The 25,258-nt window shown below is 30.8% G+C and overlaps 1 protein-coding gene and 1 pseudogene across 1 annotated transcript; one reads left to right on the top strand and one right to left on the bottom strand.

Annotated features, from left to right (window-relative positions):
- Nucleotides 1-7,193: 7,193 nt before the first annotated feature.
- LOC120177257 lies at nt 7,194-8,586 on the top strand (annotated as a pseudogene).
- Nucleotides 8,587-9,306: 720 nt separating this feature from the next.
- Nucleotides 9,307-11,175, bottom strand: LOC120177136 (protein FAR1-RELATED SEQUENCE 5-like). The gene is made up of 3 exons (XM_039183366.1): nt 11,069-11,175; nt 9,883-10,542; nt 9,307-9,634 (listed from the first exon to the last, which is right to left on the bottom strand). The coding sequence occupies exons 2-3, from the start codon at nt 10,435-10,437 to the stop codon at nt 9,563-9,565; spliced, it is 627 nt and encodes a 208-aa protein (XP_039039297.1). The 5' UTR covers nt 10,438-10,542; nt 11,069-11,175; the 3' UTR covers nt 9,307-9,562.
- Nucleotides 11,176-25,258: the final 14,083 nt, after the last annotated feature.

Below are 25,258 nucleotides of genomic sequence, written 5' to 3'. Positions count from 1 at the left end.
AATAATGAAATTGCTGAGTACACAAGAATCTCATGTTATTATCTCCTATATTCAGTAACTATATTAGTCATTTAAGTTGCTGGCTAAGTGATGCCTGCACCACACGAGTTCCGCATTTGCTTATTTCTGATGTCCTAATGGTATATATATTTTGCATAAAAATGTAGTAGATCTTGGCCTTGAGTCTTTTTCTCATTAAAAAACATGGGGCACCTTTTTTTATAAAAATCTTGAATATCATTAACTGTTCAATTTGTGGAAGAGTTTTGTACAAAGTTAGAGAAACGGAAGAGTTGGAGCATGGACTGAATGCCTTCCCATATTCTTATTACTATTATCTTTCAGATAGTAAATCAACAAGTTTCCCCTTGTTAGAAAAACACTTTGGTTTTATTAGTGTCATTTTTGTTGTTTGGGGATGTAAACTAGTGGAGCATTGAACTAGGGACGGCTTGTTTCACGTAAAACATTTTTCGAAAAATGTTTTTCCTCATTTTTGGTTCATGGAAAACAGGTTGGTCAAAGTAAAATATTTTCTTGGTCAACATAATTCTCTTTGTTTTTTCTGGAAATGACATATGGTTTGATTTTTCTTTAAGTCATTTTTCGAACTTTTCACTTCAAAGCATAAATACTTAAAATAATAAAATTTTATATATTTAACAATAATATAATATTTTAATATTATTTTAAAAATATTAATTATTAAAATATTTAAAATATATTTATTAATATTTTAATAGTATACTATTGTATTTTTAATATTATAATAATAATATACTCAATTATATTATTATAATATATAATATTATATTCTTATTTTAATAATATATAATAAATTATAAATAGATTTATATTATTTATTAATTTTATAAAAGAAATGTTAATTATTAATAATGAATAATATTATTTATGTATTTAATATTAGTATAATAGTCTAGTAATATTTTAATAATTTTTAAAATATAATATAATACTTTTATTTTAATATAATATATTAATTTTAATATTTTTTTATTTATAAATTTGTAGAAATAATATTGACATAAACAATATGAAATAAATTATTTTAATATTTTAAAAATATTAGTATTAAATTTTTATAATAAATACTATCTTTAATTATATTTGATATTTATAATAAATAATTTCTAAAAAAGTTAACAACCAGTGGAAGTGTTTTACACATCTTACAAATATCGTAAAAACGTTTTTTAGAAAAATATTTTTCACTATGAAAAATATTTTCAGTGATACAAAAGGATCCTTAGATTTAATTCAACCTATGTTCCTGACCTTGTTTTCACTCTACTACCATACTGTAATTGGTTGATGTTTACATCACTAGTTGGCTGAGCCTGAGCAATAAGAAATTCCTTTCGCCCATGCTTTTAAATCTCAGTTTAATTGAGATAAAATTTGACTATCTTTCTAACCTCACTCGATTAATTCTTACACGTTCATTGATAACCGAGTAGATTAATTGAGATTATTGAACTTTGGAAGGTAACTCTTTTTAAAAGGTTAGGTTCTGGGTTTGAGTAATTATATCTGTAAAATATATATGCATTGTAGATAAATGAAGAAAATTTTGAATAGACAATATCGTTATAATCACATCAAATTATTAAAAAAGATTATGGATATTTTTCGCATCATATAATATAAGATTTCTAAATTGCATTATGGAGGTCGAGTAGCACTTTATTCTATTCTTATTCTCTTCAATTAAAATATATTTCTCTTTGCATAAACCCTAATATGATTTCATTCAAACGAACAGCGTGAAACAAACTAAAACCGTTCATTATAATACAAAGTTGTAAACTATAACCTTAATCAGTACATTTCATAACATTAATTAATGATATAAATTATTGTTATAATTATTAGATTTGTTGGAAAATGTGATAAATTGAAAACTTTTAGGCATATTTTTTAAGTGTAAAGATGGAGAATCGAATAATGAATTTATTGATTCATATTTTATTACTTGATATCTTTACAACGGCATTTAATATACTCAAAACGGTTGAGTAATGAATGAGAAATTGATGCTCAAAGTAGGGTACATTGAATTGTGTTTGTAAGGAAAATGATAAAACCCATATCCCACATTGGTAGGATATTAAGCAAGGAAATTATTTATATACACAAACCAACGCATTAGATATCGAATGATTTATGTTCAAATTGTGTCTTATGTGCAAGCATGGGGTACAAATCAAAGCTCATTAAACCTATTTGGGTTAGGGTGCATTTGTTGAAGTTTATGGATATTTTTACTAGGGATGGCAAACGGGCGGGTCGGGTGCGGATACCGCCTCCCCCATACCCGCCTAATATTTTTCAATCCACCACCCATGATGGGTAAAAAATTTCAAATCCACACCCGCCCACGTGGGTACATTCTCAAATCCATCCCCACACCCACTACTCAATAACAGTGATTCTTCAATAAATGCATGATGATTTCAATCAAATATGGGAATACGGGATGCATCATATATGTGTGTACTGTTTCATACTTCAAGCTCAGGCCAACGATCGGTGACAACTCAGTATGGGGCTTGCAGACCATGTTTCGCTTGAATAAATATGTTAGGCAATAAACTTCTCGTATCTTCGGTTTGCTTTAGAAATTATAACTATGTTATCCAACAAGAAAATCTATATTGTATTATAAAAGAAAGAAAACTATGTTTTTTAGTAAAATAGGAAAGGGCAATTGAATTACACTCATATGATTCAAGGACATTATATATTTATATTTCCCTATCATCTGCTTTCTTTGAACTAAACTATTCCATCAAAATCATGAGAAAATATCATCGAATTTAACCAAAACAAAAGCTGAGAACAGTTAACTAAGATGATTTAAGACCTCCTAAAATAATAGCTCTCCAGAAAGGAGAATACAACATAGGCCCTTTTTAAATGAGCAAAAAAAATTGCAGCCTTTTAACCATAAACGATAAGACAACCATATCATTACAAAGATTTCTCTTCAATGCATTTACTGATCAGAAATAAATGTGAAAGATGTGGGTAGAACATTCATTTACTCCTATATTTATATGTTAACAGTAAGAAAAGCAGTAAATTTGGTGTTTCATTTCAAGATATAGTTTAGAAGGTGCCTAAAACAAGATTCTCGGTAGAGATTAGAAGCAAAAAAACAAATGATATTACTATACTGAACTAAAGAAGCTTACTTGACACATCCCAAAAAAAAGATGCTTACTTGACTCTATATAATTTTTTTATGCCATTATTCTAATGACAACTCTACAATTAGTAAAAAATAAAAAAAATATAAATTTAATTTCGGGGACAAGAACAGGGGAAAGTAATATAGCACAAGGAAGACATTGAATCTCTTAACACTTAATTATATTTAGTGGCATTAAAAATGAAGGTTTGAGAAGAAACAATCTGACTCTGTTGGCCTAAAACGTGGGTGCTCAGTGACAAGATACTGATTTGCAGAACATTAAGAAATTAAGCTTAAAACAAACATTGAGATGAATCTAAAAATTAATTAAAAATCAGTACGAGGAAATAAAAATTAAACTCTTAAAACGAAATGCAGAGGAGCTTAAAACGAAATAACTACGGAAATGGCTCTTACAAAAATTAAATTTCAAGTAAAAATGGAAGAAACGTACCTGAATAAGCTGGAGAGTGGAGACAAGAGGTTTGAAAGATTGGCGCAGTAACGAGAGGTTTGAAAAAAAAATTATGCATAAACTTATCCATAATATTTGGTTAAATTACAATTTATATCTTATACATAATTAGGATTTATAAATTAGTCTCAAAAATTTCACCTAAATTCATAATGGTCTAAAATTTAATGGATATTTAGATGGGCGGGCAGATGTGGGGCGGGCAGATGTGGGGCGGACAGATGCAAGGCGGATGCGGGGCGGGTAAGGTCTCAAACCCATTACCCACCCACTACCCGCGACGGGTACCACTTTCTAAATCCATAGCCGCCCATTACCCACTAAAATTATACCCATCCCCACCCCAATTGAAGCGGGTGCGGAATCCATGAAATTGTACTCGTTTGCCATCCCTAATTACAAATTAAATATTTTCCTTAAATGAAACATATCTTTTTGAATATTTTGAATTAAAAGAATATTATGTTTTCCTTTTAATTAAATTACTAATATAGTATGACTTGCAATTCAAGAATATATTCAATATGATATAGTATTAATTGATTATTTCCAAATTAATTCGGATACTCATTAATGACTTTACTTTTTTAAGAATATATTATTTCGAATTTTCTCCTATGTAAAACCACCATGAATACCATGCTAACTTACTAGGTTAATCACAACTCAAAATCTTTTCTTCTTCTCAATTTTTCCCCAGTGCAAGTTTATAGATATTTTTATTCACTACGAATTAATATTTTCCTTAAATGAAACATATCTTTTTGAATATTATGAATTAAAAAATATTGTAAGTTTTCCTTTTAATTAAAATACTGATATGGTATGACTTTCAATTCAAGAATATATTCGATATGATACAATATTAATTGATTATTTCCAAATTAATTCGGATACTCATTAATGACCTTACTTTTTTTAGAATATATTATTTCCAATTTTATCCTATGTGGAACCACTATGAATAATGTTCTAACCTACTAGGTTAATCACAACTCAAAATCTTTTCTTCTTCTTAGTTTTGTTCCTAGTGATATTCTCTAGCAAGCTAAAGTTCGTGGTCTCGCAAGTTGTGTTACTGTATGTTGACCATATCGTTGTGGTATTTTGGGAGACAGACGACTAAGACATCTCGAGCACCAAGGAGTGGTTGAAAATCTGTCTTAAAGAAACTGCATAATTGCAAGCCTCAACCAGTTTCAAGTTCGATATTCTGTCAATACCCGGATGATTTAGCCGTAAATTGTATCTATTCTCTTTTAATAATAAAAGTTCTATTTTATTTTATTTTTCGTCTCGAATTGTATAACAAAATATTCATAAAATAAATCTAAATAATTTTAATAGTCTTAAAATTATTTATTCCCAATTATGTAACAAACACCTAATTGTTGGAATAGTACACTATTATTAAGTGTTTATATAAATAAGAAAAATGTTTATTAAGGAAAATAGCACCCTATTGATAAAGACATTTCACGTAAGTTGTGCTTTTCATAAAACACGTTTTTTAGGATACATGTTTACTAACATGACATGTATTTGCACGAGTGCAGACGTATAAGTTTTATCTTCAATCACTTGTGAGAATTTATTTAAAAAATATATATTTAAACATTTGAAAAAAAAATATGAACAATATGAAATTTGAGAATCATAACCAAAATTTGTTGATTTAGAGTTGTCAGAGACATGTACTGAATTTGATCAGACTTATATCAATATGACAATTAAAGAAAATGATCGTCATTTAAAAATATCTAAAGCTAATATTGTATGTCGTACTGATATGAGTTTGATCAAGTTCAAGATACGTCTTTCCCAACTCAAAATCTAAGAAGTTTTGATCATGAGAATCTCACATATCAGATTATTTATATATAAGTTTGTTCAAGTGTTTAAATATGATCTTCTAAGTATACACTCATTTAACGATTGAAAACACGTGTCGTCGTTGTCTGATCAATATGTATTCATGTTTGTTTTCGTACAAATATATATCTTCGATACATACTACTTGCATTTCTTCTTTTTAGATAAAATCCATATATATTATTAGGTTAATTTACCTTTTGCTTTTAAGTTATAATTTAATATATTTTAATTTATAAAAAATAGTTATATGTATACAAATATTAAGTAGTATCATATTGTTAAAATCTTAACCGATAAACAACGGACTTACCCCCAACAAGACTCTAATTTTAGATCAAAACTAATAACCCTTAATTGCAACGTTGTTCTACTGTTTTTAATGTGGAATATGAATGCTTAAGATAATGTAAAACTAAACTTTTAAGTAAAAAAAAAAAAGATTGCAAGGGATTCTCTAATATCACCTCATTGAGAGAATTAGCAATGCTTGCTCTCTATATTATTACTGTTTCTTTTGTAATTTTTTATTCAATTTGTTTGATTAAATGTTTATGTAAATTTTATCCATTATCAATCAACTTGTTTAAATTTTGTATTCCTAAGGTAAATTAGTTAATTTGGCTACATGTGTTTTTATTCAATTTTTTGTCTTTAGTGTTTTACTCAAAATTACAAACTTAATAATAATAATATTTATTAAAATATTAATAAATTCGAGTAGTTAAAATTATTTCATATTTTTTAATATTTTTATATTAATCATTTTGTAATTTTATGTGGTAAAAATATTATTATTGTAAAATATGTAATTATTTAAAATAATATTTAATTTTAAGTTATTAAAAATAGATCTTACACATGAAAAAATAATATATTTGTCCACTTGAGATCTTAATATTATTTTTTATGTTATATTATGTTTTATATAAATAAATATGATACGAAAATTATTTTAAAATACAAGTTTGATATACTTATTATATTAATTATATGTTAAATGTATTTTTCTTAAAACGTGGATAGTGTAACAATTAAAATATTTTTATATATTTTCATTCAAATATTTATAATTTAGTATTAAAGTTTAACTTGTTAAAAAAACATATATCACAAGCATAATTTGGTAAAACATGCATCCAATTAATCTTATATTTCTCCAATCAAACATGTAATACAACATTCTCAGAAATGTTATATTACTGTAATTTTATTTCAAAAGGTAAACTTACATTCCGTGAGCCAAACGCACCCTAAATTTTAGTCCTATTGGGAAAAGTGTTGAATGTGTCATATGCATGCATATATTTCTAAATCTGAAATTTTCACTTGAAAAATAACAAATCTTTAAACAATCTGCCTGTACTAACTATGAAGTAGTTTGGTTGGTGTTATATGCAAGGTTTTTGGACCACAGCAGGTTTTTGCTCCAATCTATGGCCTAAAGAGGTATCTGTTCGGGGGCATGGCTAGATTCATTCAGCCCTATTTCTGAATGTTTCATAAAATGTTGTAGGAAATGACGCATGTAGTATTAACCTTGAGGCGAAGAGGAAGAAACTAAAGGGTAAACGAGCTGTAGTAAGGAGGTTGAAAATTTTCAGGTGGAAGAAGAAGAAAGATTTTGAAAGAATGACAGCCGAAGCAAAAATTCTTTACAAACTTAGAAAGGTTAATCTCAGTTTTTCTACAAAAAATACTTGCATATTGATTAGGGTAATTCAAGCGCAGCTCTCTCTCCTTGTGAGTGTGTTATTTTGAAGCTAGGGCTGCTTATAGTCATATATGTGCTAGTACCCGTAAATTCTTCTGTTCCCAGCTCTTTTCATGTGCATTTCCTCCATTTGTTATTCAGGCTCGAAAGAAAGAAGAAAGACTTATAACAGCTTAAAATAAGATTGAGCCTGCTGAATAATCGGAAACAAACCAAGATCCAGAAATATTGACTCCAGAAGAGCACTTTATCTTTTTGAAGATGGGCCTCAAGTGCAAAAACTATGTGCCGGTTGGAAGATGAGGAATTTACCAGGGTGTAATTTTGAACATGCGCCTTCACTGGAAGAAGCATCAGACGTTGAAGGTTGTGGTTAAGACATTCTCGCTGGAGGAAGTCAAAGGAGAGTGCTGCTGAGCTAGCAAGATTGATTGTGCTCTACATTCATGAAGCCAAAACAATAATTATGTACGGAAGGAAAAAATATTCAAAGCCACCAACAGAGATTATATCACCTCGGGTCACTCTCTAGAAAGAAGGTCCTTATTCTCTCCTTATCTTTTCTTAGTTCTGTTTCTCACCATAATATTAAAAATCTAAAGAATGAAATTGTGGGTTTCAGTTTGCTGAGCCGTGGACTGTGGCACACTCAGTTCAAGCATTTCCTTCATATGACAAACTCTTCTAATTTGTCCTATAAAGAAGACTTTGTGATGTTTTATATCTTCACTTTCATTCTCAGCCGTTGGTATTCATACTTAATTGTTTACATTTGCCTTCACATCATTTTCTTTCCATTTCTGCCGTACAGGCTCTGGATAAATCCAAATACAGGGATGGTCTTAGAGCTGTTAGTAAGTATATCCCAAAGCTCGAGCAGGACGTCGAGCTGCTACGTGCTCAAGCTGCAAATAACACCAACCCAATGTGGATACTGGGAAAGTTTCAAGCTTGCAACTTGAAGGGCCAAATAAATTGAAAGAAATTTTGGATGAGAGTAAGGAACTATCTGAAAATGAATCCAAAACAGATTTGCTTATGGCTTCCGATTCAGAGGAGTCTGATATTTTTGAGACCGAGTCTAACATTGAGACAGAGGAGAGGGAAGAGCAACCGGTTTTCTTAGGTGATTTTTACAAATTTCCAGGGGAAAGTGATGGAGAAACCCTAGATTTTGAGGATCACTTGCGTCAAATATCGATGAACTCAAGAGTTCCCACAGCATCCGAGGAAGATGTTAACACACCAAACTTCGATGAGGTAGATCAGGTATTTCTTCGTGCTACTTCAGTCCTAAAGAAAAAGAGATAGGTGGATTCATGGTTAATGTAATTCTCGAAATAGCTTTCTAGATGTTTATTTACTATTACTTCCTCTGTCGAGGCTTGATTGCATAGTCCTTATGCATGGGATAAGTAGCAGTAAATGGAATCATCATATCGATGCACAAGTTTTTGGTAACTTGGCTATCAAGAATCCATAAAACGTCCATGTGCACGCATTAGCAGGCAAGTGTAAAAGCATGTCAAATTGTTCAAGCTAAAGTTTCTCGTTGGTACCACAAAATTGTCCATGTATTATTATTTGGGCTCAGTCAAAACTACTTAACATTTCCAACATTATTGCATAATTGCTACTCAGATGTACTTCCGCTCATGGGTTAAATGAATTTACAAGTTTTAGGCACATCTGCGAGCAAATGTGCTATTCTTGCTCGACGGCAGATTGTATGCCAGCTTTTTATAGGCTCTTCAGCTTGCTCCTTATGATTCTTTCAACTGCAATGGTTTGCTGGGCTTTATAGCCCATTCAGCTTGCTTCTTATGATTCTCTTTTGACTGCAATGGTTTGCCAAAAAGAGGCCTTAATGTGGGCACTTAGTTTGGCTATAATTATAGCCAACAAAGGAACATTTGCGTCCAAGTACCATGGAGAGACTCAAGATTGCAATTGTAACAACAGTTCAGCTATCCGAGACTAGTTCCAATGTTCACTCTTTTTGACATTTAGCACTACAATTCCAAGAAGGAATGATCCAAATTAACTGCTTTTTTCATCAATAAAATCACGGATATATCCAAACAAGGGTGACAAAGGAATCGTACAATGTACCGTACATTTTTAGGCCTCGCGAGAAGATAGAATAAAGAGAACCTCAATCTCCCAGCTATGCTTCTTCAAGCTCTTTTATGTTGTCGACAATGTCTTGAACCCTTCTTGAGAATTGATCGGTATGCTCCTCAACAAATTTCAATCTTGTGCGTAATTGTTCCTGGTAAGCAGCACATCATCGTTTACATTTTTGTTTCTCATTGTTCGGTTCTTGGGTTAGTTCCTGTATTCTCCGATCCTTCTCATCCTACAAGAAAAAAAACATTATGGAAGGAAAACAATAGGAGAAAAAGGAAGATGACAAAGGTGCATCATACTTGAGCATGCTTACAGTTATATTCCTAGATGGTTGTGTGTGAAATCCGAAAGAGTGACAGCTTACTAATCTTGATCCATACTTCTCATCATGTTATCTATATTGAATATGATAGCACGAACTGGAAACCTAATCTCATATGCACCTTGATTTATAGTTAAAAAAATATCGTAGCATACCTCACTGATCAAATTTTTTGCAGAACCTCGCCATGGTACTTTTCCAGGTGACATCAATGAGTGATTATGCTCCTTGACAAATTTGGTAACAACCCATTTTACCCCATCCCTTAAAGCCAACCTCAGCATTGCAGGGCAACCTTCTCGAGTGATTAGTGGTGGAGGTACAACCCTGTCTTTCCTATACATATATTTCTTTTCACGGAAACCTTCTTTTGAGCAAACAAAGTCTTGACCTATTACCGTATTGTTTATCCTTGAACGTCGATTATGATGGATTCGCACTGTAAAACCAACTTGTCTCCCATAAGCAACATAGAATTCCTTTGCGCTATCTCTTGACTGAAACTCCATGCCAATATACGGTTCTGCGACATTGCCTAACAAAGGTAAACTCTCAGTAGACTCATCTATAATCTTGTCGACTTTTCCCAAGCACAAATCAATGTTGTCTGAAAGTTCATGATCGACCAGTTCCTGCTCATCAAAGTTCTCAACTTCCGAACACTTCATGCTTTCATCTGAATCTATCCCTCGATTATATTTGCTCTCCATTATGCTTTTTCTTTGACCAAATAGTTCATTTATGCAAAGGCTGCCAGCAAGCAAAACCGAAACAACTTCATTTTCCGATTTCTTTCACATAAAGTTTGCATCTAACTGAAATTGGAAAGAAAGTAGAAAGAAAAATGATATATAAGAAGATAAAGAAGAATTATCCAAATAACATGAATCATCCTTATATCAAACAACATAAATTTATTACCAAAGAATGATCAATTTTTTGGCATTAAACTACAAATTATTAGGTATCATTCTTATATCAATTGAAGCAAATTCCATCTTCATTTTTAACGTCTTGGAACCCATATAAAAAAAGCAACTTCTTTTTTTTTCAGTGTTGACCACTCTACTCTGCATGACTTTTTGGGAAATAAGTTCAGTAGAGCTACTAAGGGGAAAAGGAAGTTAGCAGGAACTACCAGCCAATGAATTATCAGAAAAAACATTGAATTATCTAAAATAGAACACCCAGAAATGAAATATTATAAGCCTATCATAAATTAATCCATAAGATAACTCTCATCAGTGCAGAGATACAATGGAAGTGAATGAATAACAACAATTAAATAGAAAACGAACGGTGGAGAGAAGTGAAGGATCAAGCGTCGAGTTACGGTCTTACATGAAGTAATTGGAGTGACCCGTTGTATAAACCAAGTCTATCTGGAGCAGCTAGCCTTTCAATATTTTTTTCCATTTGGTTTCCCGGAAGCCAAACAGAAAACAGAAAAAAATGATTATTTTGTAAAAATTGAAAAAAAAAGGAATTAAAAAATAGAAACCGTCTTAAGAAGATTCGCTACTTATTGGGAAGAAGAAAAAGGGAAAAGTAACCCTAGGATTGAAAAAGATTGATATTTGTTACGGCTCTGGTGAAGCGTACGATGGAACATGATGGAGGGGAGCAGCGTCTTATCACTTGAGGAAAAGAAACCCTAGGATTCAAATGATTGATTTTCCCTACAGTTATTCTGCAGCGTACCATGGAATATGATGGAGAGCAGCAGTATCTTATCACTTCGAAAGCGAAACGGCGCCGTTCCCTGTCAGGATAAAGAATAAAGGAAGCATTAGAAAATGAACCTTACCAAAATTGCAAAATTGCCAGGATAACGCGGTTGTGAATTTTTTTCTCAGGATAATCCACTTCTGAGATTATTTCTATATCTAGGGTGTTTTTTTATAGTATAAGGTTAAAGATTCTAGGAAATCTCGACATCTTCAGTTAAAGGCTTTGGGATCACTTGACATCTTTAGGCAAGTTAACCATACAGAAGACTCTGTGATTACTCGACATCTTCAGTGTATGGTGGTAGATTGCCTCCGATTGAGAAACATGTAAGTAATAATGAGAATATTAATTGTTCATTAATAACTGGGTAGGTTGGTGGTTGGTTGTTAAACGAAAAATTGTAATAAATATTCGGGATGTTATAAAATGTGTTTTTGTTGAGAATTGAGGAGTAAAGTAGTGACGAGGAAAAGATAGAAGAGGCAAAATATGGAGAAGAATTGAAAGAGCAAGTATCCGAGAAGAATAGTAGAGAAAATTTTGAACGAAATTTTCTTCTAATCTAAAATTTGTAAGTATTATTTGAATAAAATTTTATTCGTATTCGAATAAAATATCTTTATTTCAGAAAGGTTTTTATAATATTATTTTTACTATGTTGTTGCAGGTAAAAAAGAAGTGAGTAAGAATTTCGAAAAGGTTTTTTATAACATCAACTTGTTGGAAGAATAGTAGAGAATTTTGAACGAAATTTTCTTTTAATATTTAACATGTAAGTATTATTTGAATAAAATTTTATTCGTATTCGAATAATATATCTCTATTTCAGAACGGTTATTAAAATATTACTTTTAATATGTTGTTGCAGGTAAAAAAGAAGTGAGTAAGAAATTCGAAAAGGTTTTTTTTATAACATCAACTTGTTGAAAGAAACTCTCAAGTAAGTGTAAAAATATATTATTTAAAGTATTTTACGATTTATTATTAGTTACATATTGACTTAGTAAATATCATTTTAAGATTTATTGTTATGTAAAATATCATTATTGTAATTTTAACATTATTGATTTAGTATTTGTAGTAGAAATGTTAAGATAATTAGATGAACATATTTGATTTAATATTTGTAGTAGAAAAATAATATTTATTATAATGATGAAAAATAATATTTATTATATGACAAAAAATAATGATACCATTAATTATCCATTAATAACCCGAGTAGGTTGGTGGTTTGTGGTTATTAACTATTCACTAATAACCCGAGTAGGTTGGTGGTTGGTGGTTGAACGAAAAAGTATAATGAATTAGGGAGTAATAAATTTGAAGTAATAATAAGTAGTTATAAAAAATCCGAAGTAATAAATTTAATCATTATTATAATGCAATCATAGTATTTAAACCGAACATATTTGATTTAGTATTTGTAGTAGAAAAATAATATTTATCATAATGACAAAAAAAAATGACACCATTAATTATCCGTTAATAACCCATGTAGGTTGATGGTTGGTGGTTATTAATTATTCATTAATAACCCGGGTAGGTTGGTGGTTGGTAGTTATTATTTATCCATTAATATTCCGGGTAGGTTGGTGGTTAAACGGGAAAGTATAATGAATTAAGGAGTAATAAATTCGAAGTAATAATAAGTAGTTATAAAAAAATATGAAGTAATAAATTTAATCATTATTATAATGTAATCATAGTATTTAAGCATTATTTTTATAAAAAAATATTGTTAATATATTTACATTTATAATAAAAAAATATTGTTAATATATTTACATTTATAATAAAAAATATTATTAATATATTTTCATTTTTTTAAAATTTAATAATATATATTATAATTTTGTAAATAATTTATTTTCATTATAATCGTAAATGTAATTTATTCTGAATATCTATATTTTTATGTGTAGAGAAAATGAGCAATAATTTTTTTACGATTGTCCATTACAATGGACATATTATGGAAAATAAGGTCGGGGTTATTTTTCAGTCTGAAGCACATATAAATATGATGTTTAAAAGGGACATCACATTTGTAGAAATGAATGAGAGGATAAAAAGGAAAATTCGAGCTACAGTTGATGGTTTGAGGTACAAGTTTATGGTATATCCCAATCTAGTCAGGTATGTTGCAATACCACTTCAAGAAGATGATGATATTATAACTATGATTGAATTACATGACTCAACAAATATTCCAATTATTGAGTTATTTTTTTAGGTGTGTAATATATCTGATATGCTTGGGTCATCAAGAAATGCGGTTGGAACTTCATCTCAAATGGCTTTCGAAAGTCAGTTTGATAACCCGACATATAGGTCGACAAACAGCTTCATGGCGATGTTGGAAAGTGCAAATGATGTTGGTGGAATATTTGGAGTCGTAGAGTATGACGCTGAAAACCTCTGGGAAGAAATACTTGATGATCTCAGTGAAGATGAAGAAACTGAGGAACCTCTTTAGGCTGATGACGACGATATGTTCGATGGTGATGAACCTGATAACAATATTGATGAATATCCGACACCATATCAATCTACCCCTCACATGCACGAGATAGATTATGATGCAATGAGAGCACCTGAAATCCCGGAGATGCCACATTTAACTTCAGGCTACATGAGTGAATCGTCCGAAAACTCTGGTGAATTATCAGTTGAGAAGCAATACAGAGAAAAAAGAGAAGCTACACAAGCTACACTGGCGATTAAAGAGTATTGCATAAAAGGCCATGTAGATTGAAAGGTTGCAGAGTCCAACCAGAAAACTATGTACGCGAAGTATGTTAAATATGGGCCCGAGTGTAATTAGCTAATAAGAGTGTCCAAAATGCAGAGGCAAGATGCTCGGGTCATCACAAAGTACAATAATCCACACATATGTTTGCAAAACTCTATCGAACAAGACTACCGACTACTGGACTCCGATGTAATATGCCAATATGTGAAGGTGTTGGTTGAAGAAGTAAGTTTATTTTCAACATTTGTATCCATTTATGTGTTTGTTTATAAATTGACGTTAACACAATATATATTTTGAAACAGGATATGAACTATGCCAACCAAATTTTGATAAGAGATTGGAGGATTTGAAGGTAAAAGATGAGAAGGTTTGGAAGTGGGGATAAAAAATCTAGCGGGAAAAGTGGTCACAAGCATATGATAGTAGTCGGCGATACAGACACATGACAACAAACCTTGTTGAGGCCATTAATTCAATACTAAAAGGTACACGCCATCTCCCAATAGCGAGTGTGGTGAAAGAGACATACTTTAGGTTGGTTAAAGTTTGGTCTAATAAAGGGAAAAAGATCGAGTGTCTGAAAAATCAAGGTAAAATCTGGGCTCTAACAATGATAGAAGCAATAGAAAGAAATGAGCGATTGGCAACCTCAATATTTTTTCATGACTTCGATCGAATTGGATATACTTTTGTTGTCATCACATGCATACATCGCAACGAAGGAGCAGAGTGAGAAACATTTACAGTTAATTTACGACAAATATGGTGTAATTGTGGTCTTTTCAGGCTTGGAGATATCCGTGAACTCATGCAGTCGCTGCATGTATGCATACCAGAATCAATTCATAAACTTATGTTGATGAGTGATTTCACATAAAGAGGATATTAAATATACACAACCATGAGTTTAGACTGATCCCAAAATGAATCATATTGGCTTAAACAACATCATGATGAATGGTTGCCAAATCCACTACTTCGTAGAAGTCCAACAGGTTCACCTGAGTCTACTCGTATTCATACCAGTATGGATATCCATATTAGAGAGAAATGTCAACATAAGAGATGTGGATTATGTAGAGGTGAAGGTCATTCAAAAAGAAATTGTCCAAACCTTCCACGATATAGGCCTCACTAGTAATCTTATTTCTATTTGAATGAGTAATTTAATTTCTTTCCTATTTGTATTTCAATGAATGTTTAGTTTTGTCTATTTTTTTGAATTAATATGATGGATGTTTTTATGCTATATTTTAATGAATGTGGTTAATATCAATAGTTGAATTAATGTGATTAATATCAATATTTGAATTAATATGATGGATATTTATTGACACTATATTTTAATGAATATGATTAATATCAATAGTTGAATGAATGTGAATAATATCATCAATAGTTGAATTAATGTGATTAATATCAACATTTGAATTAATATGATGGATATTAATAGTTGAATGATGGATATTAATTCAACTTAAAATTTATTAATTCAAACATATCAAGTGTTTACAACTCATGTCGGTGTCGGAGTGTTGTTGAATAATAATGATGAGGCGCGTGTCGATTTCATTGTGGTCATTGTGGTGGTTCAAGAGTTTGTTCATCATAACCAACCTGCTCATTCACCGAGGGCATATGATCTGGTGTTGTAAATACATGGCCACTACCACTCTGCTCTCTCACCTGAGGACAAATACTCGTATTTGACATCATAGGTTGTTCAAGAGTTGTTCATCATAACCAACTGCTCATCACCGAGGGCATATGATCTGGTGTTGTAAATACATGGCCACTACCACTCTGCTCTCTCACCTGAGGACAAATACTCGTATTTGACATCATAGATGTCATCTGATCAAAATCATATGTTGCTCAAAATATGGGAGAGAACATGGGTGATTGATGAGGAACAAGCTGAGAAGTGTAGACCGTAACACCAAAATCACCAAACACTTGATGAAATGATCTTGTACCACTTGTTCTGCTCCATGATGAGATGAACTCCCACTCTGTCTTGGTTTCTCGGCTTTACCAAATTTTTTCTTATATTGTATACATTTTTTCCATGTTACCAATAATAATTTAGGTAATCCGAATTCTGGAAGTCAAAGTCATCCGCTTGTATGGGAGTGAGTGTTGGCAAATATGAAGTCCTATTGTTCCAACGCTTGATATGGTTGGCATGCCTCACAACCCAATCCTCACCGTGCCTACCCCGCCCATCTAATTTGTGGAGAGCGTCATGATTCTCTGGAATTCGTGGAATAGGTTGGTGGAAGTCGAATTGTCTCAACACTCTATTAGAAAATTGAAACTCAACAAAAGTGAAATGGATCAATGGTGTAACAACACACCAATATTGACAACCCTCCCAGACATGTTGCGGCACACACGACATAATTTCTCCATCATCATACGACCTCCAATTAAACTATAAAACAAAATTATATAGTTATTAATTAATTAAATAATTATAAAATTTTACTAAATAGATAAACAATATTAGAAACTAAATAAAAATAAAATTCGCTAATTAATTACATATATACCTCAACTTTGCATTTGATGTCTATATTAAATCTAAACTCTTTCACATTATTGTGCGCCAACCCCGTTCCTTCTATTTTATGCCTCTATTTATATACCAATCAAAATAAAATTCACTAATTATTTTTTTCTATACAAAATATTCGTTAATTAATTTAAGATAAAATATTTTAAATCATATTATTACCTTTCGAGGAAAGTCAAGTGTAGTTCAGCTAATCGGTGTTAACCATGGAAGTCTGTGCCAGACCCACGATTGTAATAACATCAGACATCCACCAATTTCCATTGTACAAACAAGGTACGCCCCACATATTTCAAACACGTCCTAATCATTTTTTCCACCACTGCCATTCCATTTGCAGGATCCCCGAATTGTAAAGCCACATCCTCCAAATTGATCGTATATTCATCATACGGAAGATGAAATGTATGAGTTTCTCGTCTCCACTGTTCAATTAATGTATTGATCAAAACGGGGACCAAAATATATTCTCTTACAAATGTTACATCGTAAAAGCCCTCCATTTGCAAATTCTGGACAATACGTTCATCTGGTTTCTCACAAGTGTTCACTCGACTACGAAGGTGATGCAGGGGGATCCGAGACAGATGATGCTGAGCTATCAGATTGCACCTTGATGGCGCTGAGATACCATGAATTGGCATATCAGCGCAAAGGCGGGAATTGATTGTGACATGTTCCTCATTGGGGGTCGTTTTGAGTATGTTTCAGTCTTTTGGCCATAACTTTGGCTACAGGTGGCAGATCAACCTTTTTTTCAACCTGAAATTCTGTCGTTTTCCCCCTTCGAATCACTAGAATTAGATATTTTTTACTATTTATGGTAATATTTCGATTGTCAATTAGGAAGTCAATTTAAATCCGATTTAGGCCGGATTTTTTGGAGATTGCTTATTTTATTTCGAATTTCAATTTAGAGTGATTTTCGGGATTTTTCTATTTTTGGCAAAATTCGAATAAAGATGATTTTTGGCTATAACAGTCCGGCTTGTGGGCTGATTTTGGCATTGTTTGATTTGATAATATTTTATTAAACCCTAGAGACTTTTTTCTCTGGATTTTTTTGGGCAAATTTTCTCTTGTGAATCATTTGTTGGAGCGCTTGCAGGATAATCACTATTCTGTCTGGCGTCAGAAGGACTCGTTGTTTGTCATCCTGCAATTTGTTAATCCATGTAATTAGTATTAATTCATCGTTCTCAAATAAAATAAATTATTCGATCATAATACATGTGCTCCCAAATTACTAGAAATGTGTCGAACATCTAGTCTCAAAAGAACATTTTTCTTCTTCCATGCTTCAACAAATCTATAAAAAAAATTAAATATTTCAAATTATAATATTAATCATAATTAAATAAAATTTAAACAAAAAATATGTTAAATCAAAATAAATAGTCTAATTAATTTATATTTACAATAAAAACAAAACAAAAAAATTTAAACCAAACTTACAAAACCACTCAAATACGATTTAATATGTAAAATCAAGATAAATACTTCAATAATTTATATTATTCAATAAAAAATAAAAATATAATTTAAATTAAACTGATCAAACTACTCAAATACAACTTAATATGTAAAATCAAAATAAATAGTCTAATAATTATAATTTAAAATTAAAAAAATTAGACTAAAAATTACACGAAAATTTAAAATTAACTTACCAAACCACTCGAATATAGTTTAATCTATAAAATCAAAATAAATAGAATAATTAATTTATTTTTACAATAAAAAAACAAAATAAAACAATAAATTTTAAACTAAACTTACTAAGGTACTCAAATATGATTTAATATATAAAATAAAAATAATTAGTCTGGTAATTTATATTACTCAATAAAAAAATAATGTAATAATTTACACTACACTTACACACTACACTTACCAAGTTTTACGCAAATACTACTTAATATGTAAAATTAAAATAAATAGTTTAATAATTATAATTTAAGTTAAAAACAAAAATTACACTAAAAATTACACGAAAATTTAAATTAAACTTACCAAGCCACTCAATACAGTTTAATCTGTAAATTCAAAATAAATAATCTAATTAATTTATATTTCAAATAAAAAATAAATAAGAAACAATAAAATTTACACTAAATTTATCAAATCGCTTACCAAAGCACTCGAATTTTTTCTTCCTTCGATGAACTCTCAAGCTTACCAAGCTACCCGTATTTCTCACTTTCTCTTGGCCTCACTCAAATTTCTCTACTTTTTTCTCCTTCACCTTTCACCCAAAATCTAACACCCCCTTATTTTTATAACAACCCGGTGCTCCATTATTGGTGTAATAATGGCATCATTATTATTACACCCGCTCATGCTAATTCTCACGCAATCAGTAGATGTTCCCACGTAAGCCATGCATGCATGCAGCAGTTGCTTCAAAAGTGAAGACGCCGCATATTTCTAAAGTCCTCTGCCTTGCCTGAAGACGCGCGTATTCCCAAAGTCTTCATTTTTTCCTGAAGACGACACGTGATCCCGGAGACTTTAATTTTGCATGAAGACGCCGAGATTTCCTGGAGTCTTTGGCGTTGTGCTGTAGAAAACACCCTAGATGGGGAAATAATTTGGGAAGTGGATTATCCTAGGAAAAAAAAGATTCTCAACTGCATTATCCTGGCAATTTTGCCTACCAAAGTTGTTAGAAGACCAATCGATCCTATAAGGTAAATTAAAAAAATATTTTATTAGGGGTAAATTGTTAAAAAACAATACAACGAGTTATAAGCTGTATAAATTATAAATTAAATTGAATCTTACTCTCTTATTTTATTTAGGTTTAATATAAAAAATAAGTGTCTGAATTTTATCTCAAGATACACTTTAATACCAAAAGAGTTTTTCGTTACAAAAAGGTGTTTAAAGTTTACTCTGTTACACTTTTAAATGTTTAGCTCTAACTACCATTAAAAAAAGACGATATCCAATTAAAATACGACATGTGTCTAGGTTTTTTATGATAATTTCTTTTAAATTCAAATAAAAAATAAAAAATATCATTAATATTTTTTCATTCTCATTTAGGTTAAAAAAACTTAGTGTCCAATATTTTCTCCTCACTTTCTTCCCTTCATCGCCCTCTCTTCTCTCTTTCCTTATTCTTTCATTTTTTTCTCTGTTTTAATTTAGGGTTTAAGGTTAAGTGAATCAACTAAATTGAAGATCTTAAGCGATGTCGAGTGAATCCTAAAAATTCTCTCACAGTTTGAGGGTCATATATTGTTATCTCAAAATGAAAGCCCCCTATTTGTAGTCAAATATGCCTTAAAACAAAGGAAGAAGATTTTATTGGTGTTCCAAAAAAAATAATTTTTTTTTCAAATGTTAAGATTAAATAATTTCAAAACTCTTTTAAATTTTAGAGTTGTTCGATTTTAATAAGGGTTGCCAATAATTTCAAAATCTTTTAATTTTAAGAGTTTAAGGTTGTTGGTTTAATAGGTGTTTCCAATAATTTTCAAAAATCTTTTAAATTATTTCGAAAAATAATTTAAGTTTTAAAGAGTTTAGTGTTGTATAAGGGTTTAGGATTATATTTCAAGTGAATTTCAATGGATATTCTGATTGCTATAGATTTTTTTCATTATTTTGACTTGAATTTTCCTTAGAATCGTTGGAAGTTTTTTCAGTGGCTTGACTAGGAAGATAGCACTAGTTATGTAGTTGAAGATTTAATAGAAAAATCAAGTTTGAAAACAATGAATTGAAGGAACTTGTCAAATCCAAAGACTGAGGGTAATGGTGGAAGATCAAAAAGAAAAAAAAAATTAGAGCTTATAAAGTGAAGACAACAAGCATGAGGAACAACTCTTTATTCTATAATATAGCATTTTTTACTTTATGAATATGTATATTATGATAAATTAGATTTTTAGATAGCATAAATTTGTTAGATGTGTTAAGACCAAGAAAAATGTTTGATTGTGTATTTTGTGTTTGATATGTGAACAACTCATATTCTAGTAGACCATGTTTCATGTTTGATATGTATCTCATTTGATAGTTTTTGTTAATGGAAAAAGGCACCTAAAAGTAATTGGATAAAGGCATCTAAATCAACATTTGCAACAAAAACAAATGTTGCCTACACAAAGTAACATTAGAATATGCATGTTTGCACCTGTTTGCATAACATAACATAAATATCATTGTTGCCTACAAAAAATATAACAACACAACAAAAATAATTGTTACCTAAATATCTAACAAAATATAACCGAGAAAAGGCAATAATAATTACTCAATAGTTAATAGTAGCAGAAACATTTAACAGTTTAAGTTATTTCGTAAGGCATCCATATGAATTTTTTATTTGATCTTGTGTGAGGTCTAGAAATCAACACTTGACTTGGTCTTCCAGGTTGATTATATAGAACAAATTTTAGCAACCTTAAGCAAAAACATAAGAAAATGCTTTAGTAAGCCAAATAATTTACAATTAAAATTTGAAGTCCTATTTTTTCATTTGTATTAATGCTTAAACCTTGCATAATTATTCTTCTTTTCGACTTGTGTGTTGTGACATTGTATCTCGGTGTCCTATATGCTGCTTTTATTGAAACTTGTTGTTCATAGGTTGAGAAAATTTTGTTTGTGCACTATCATAGTGAATCTATCAATTAAAAATTGTCAATATGATATATGGTGCAAAAACAACTTCACAGTAAAATAAAAAACTTACATGCCTGAATTTTTGTTTGTACATGTTCTCATATTATGTACAAGAAGCCATAAATGCTACGAGTCATTCTTGCTCCTTGCCTAGACCACTTGTTCCCAGTATGCATTTCACCTTATTCTCTTCTTCGTTTTTGGTTTTGGTCTTCTAGGAAAGTTTCTCTTCAATGGTGAATCAAGATTGTCCATTTTGACGTCTTTCCAAAAATTTTACTTAGGATGGAAGGTAGGACAACACTATACAACTTAACATATACATGTTTTTTGTATGTAGAAAATATAAAATCTTCTAATTTCTCACCCTATACAAATAACACATACAATATAGGGTATGAAATACTTGTTAGGTCTCATACTCTACAAGTGCATGACCAGACCCTAATATCAACAACAAATGTGTTTTGATGACACATTGTCACACTTCAAATTAGGTGTCAAATTACGAGTTTCTGAAACTTATGGATAGTTTTAGAAAGTATAGGAAATTTAGGGACCTAGTCCTGAATTTACCCATTTTCTGTAAATGTTGAAAAATAAACTCCCGATCATTTTCTGCAGTTGAAACTAAAAAAACCCCAAAATTATCTCCCCCACCAACCCTCTTTGTTATTCGATTCTGCTATCATCTGGCCATCGTTCGTCGCTCCGACGTTACAAATAGACTCACCATTAAACGATGAACAAAATCCAACCTTATCCTATCGTAAACCGACGCCGTTTGCCGTAAACACCGCAAGGAAGATTCAGTTTTAAACCCCGATCGCCACTCTTCTTTGCCGATTCCGACCGTGTCCAGTGTTGTTTCACCTCATCATTGACTCCACTGCACTCACCAGTGTCGTGCGAACAAAACCTAACCGGTTTTGTTCACCGTTGATGCACCGTCATCGGTCCGTCATTTGGTTAAGTTATCGATCAGTTGTGGATGAGTTTTGGTATGGTTTAAGTGTAACACCCCAACCCGTATTCGATCCGGATAGGAGTCCGAGATGTCACATTGACATTTCAAAACCTTTATTCTTTCAAAATATCAAAACATTTGAACTCTTCTTAAGAAAATACCACAATATTCTATTAAATCATGTTTCAATATAAAAATTCAAGTCAAAACATATTTATGAACAGTAAAATACGGTATGAACAGTACCGTGAATAGTAAAAAAGTACTGTGAATAATAATAAATAGTACCGTGAACAATACCTAAATGTTAAAATTTTCCAGAATGTCAGAGGGGAACCGATTCCCCTGCTATAGGGAACCAATACCCCCTGCTACAGTACTGTTGTAAAATACATCTAAATTCATAAAAATCCAAGGTTTCATCATTATACATTTACCATTTACATATATACATTTAAAACATTTCTAAAACTCGATCAGAGCGTATCTAATACAAATCATTTTTATTACATGCCAACTAAATTCTTTCTAACAAACTACATGTAATTCGATCTACATTTCTGATCTGATCTTCGGTAAGGAGAACTGACATGTATCGTCCCTCTTTACTTCTCTTTTCGCTTTCCAAACCTACGTGTGAAACAATCACACGCTAAGTCGATGACTTAGTGAGGCATATAAAACATATAATATAATCATATACCATTTCATATAAACAAACGACATACATCTGCAAATACTATCATTAATCACTTTTACTTTCCATATATTCATCATATAACACATATATCACTATACCAAGGAATAAACATATCATCATGTAATTTCTATAACATATTTCATATTACCAAATATACATATCACATATAGTGTATTTGTTATTATTTCTTATTAATCCATGTACACATGTCACTAATTCTTTTTATCATATAACATATACTAAACATTTTTATACAGATCATGGAACACATAAATCACATTGAGAACTGAAGGTATGTGAGTACATTGAGGTTGTGCACTAATGTTGTCACTACAGCTCGTATAAGTCCCACTGAGTGGCATATGAAATTTGTCCCGAAGGACTATTATATTGTCCCGAATGACCACTATATTGTCCCGAAGGACCGCGTAGACCCTCGACTCTTGGCATGCCAACTATACCTATAGCTCTCGTATCATATAACATGGGCATTTTTCTTTTGCTTCATATATTAATGTACTCATATCATTGCTCTTATGATCACATATAACATGTGCATATAATCACATAGTTTACTTTTTATATCACTTTTCATATGAATTCATATTCATATGTCACATAGCTCGTATCACTTTGCATGGATTCACATAAACATATATCATTTGATTCATGTCTTATTCTTATATCATCATATATATCATTTATGTTTCATCACTTAATCTCATATCAACATGCCCTATCCTCTTATGTTCACATGACATATAATGCATACAAATTATATTCACATGTGCCTTTACTCATGAATTCATACATCATACAAATCATGTCATCTCTTGTTCTCATATGTTTCCAATACATCACATACATCACTTTTATTACATTAAAAGATATACATGTAGTCTTATGTGCCCTATCAATACTATATGTTCACATAATTTCATATTACTTTATAAGTAAATACTACTTATTTTATCTCACCTTTTCATTTATTTACATAAACCATTTAGTACTTACAATAACGTATCCACTCATATAATCAAGTATACACACATTTCATGTTATTCATTTCATTTTCTATATCCTTATCACATAACTTATTTTATTTCTCATGTTCTTATGTAAGCATATATATATATATTACACATACATATAATCATATAACTCATGTCACATACAATAACATTTTAAGAGTTTCTTCTTACTATAGTAACTCCGTCACTGGCTCTTCGCAAGTCAATGTTCGTTCTATAAGCACAAATTAAATTGCACTCACCTTAGCCTTGTTTTGATTCAATCCTAATTCTTTTATTGTTCTGGTACTTGTTTAGGCTCAATATCTACATAAATATAACATTTCAAAATAATTATCAGAAGCCTAAACCTTAAACTTGATGTTAATAACTTAAGCCGGTTTAATGAACCAAAATTCTATTTTTTTTCTTTAGGGGGTATCTGTTCCCTCTGCACAATCTGGAATTTTCGTTCAAGCCCAGAAATCACTGTTCATTGCACGAAAATTCACTATTTCCACTTCAATTCTTCATGTTTCATTCACTTTTCTATTCTTAACTCAAATATACATACTTAAACTAATTTATATCTATTTAAACCATCTTTATCTTCCATATCTCATTATGATTCTTAAAATTAAGAATCATACCAAATTTTCAACATGTTCTAATTTTAATTCTATCACTTTCATATCTCCTAATTAAGCTTATGACAAGTCGAATTTAACTTCAAATTCAACTTATCAACTCTATTTCAAGATTTCACTCAAGAATTCAAAATCTTTAATCTCTCCTAACTCCTTTATCTTTTGATATTAAGATAACTTAAGCTTTCCTGAAGCTTAGTTATCATCTAATGAACAAAACCCAACTTAAATTTTAGCTAATAATCAACAACAACTAAATCTTACCTTTGCTTGAGCTTTCACGGTGAAGAAGGAGAAGAAGATGAGAGAAATGTCTGGAAACATTTGTTTCCCACATTTATCTTCCACGTAACCCCAAATATTATTTTATTATTTTATTTGTTCAATGACCATTTTCCCTTTATTTCCTTTGATAATTACTAAAAACTTTCAGGAAATACTTTCAAATAAATCATTGAACCTTTCAACTTTTCCACTTTAATCACCAAATTCTGAAAATTTACGATTT

The sequence above is a fragment of the Hibiscus syriacus genome, unplaced genomic scaffold (genome assembly GCF_006381635.1).
Source record: "Hibiscus syriacus cultivar Baekdansim isolate YM2019G1 unplaced genomic scaffold, ASM638163v2 tig00112285_pilon, whole genome shotgun sequence".
Lineage (NCBI taxonomy): Eukaryota > Viridiplantae > Streptophyta > Magnoliopsida > Malvales > Malvaceae > Hibiscus > Hibiscus syriacus.
The sequence above is the reverse complement of the archived record's forward strand: the minus strand, read 5'-3'. Positions and strand labels throughout refer to the sequence as shown.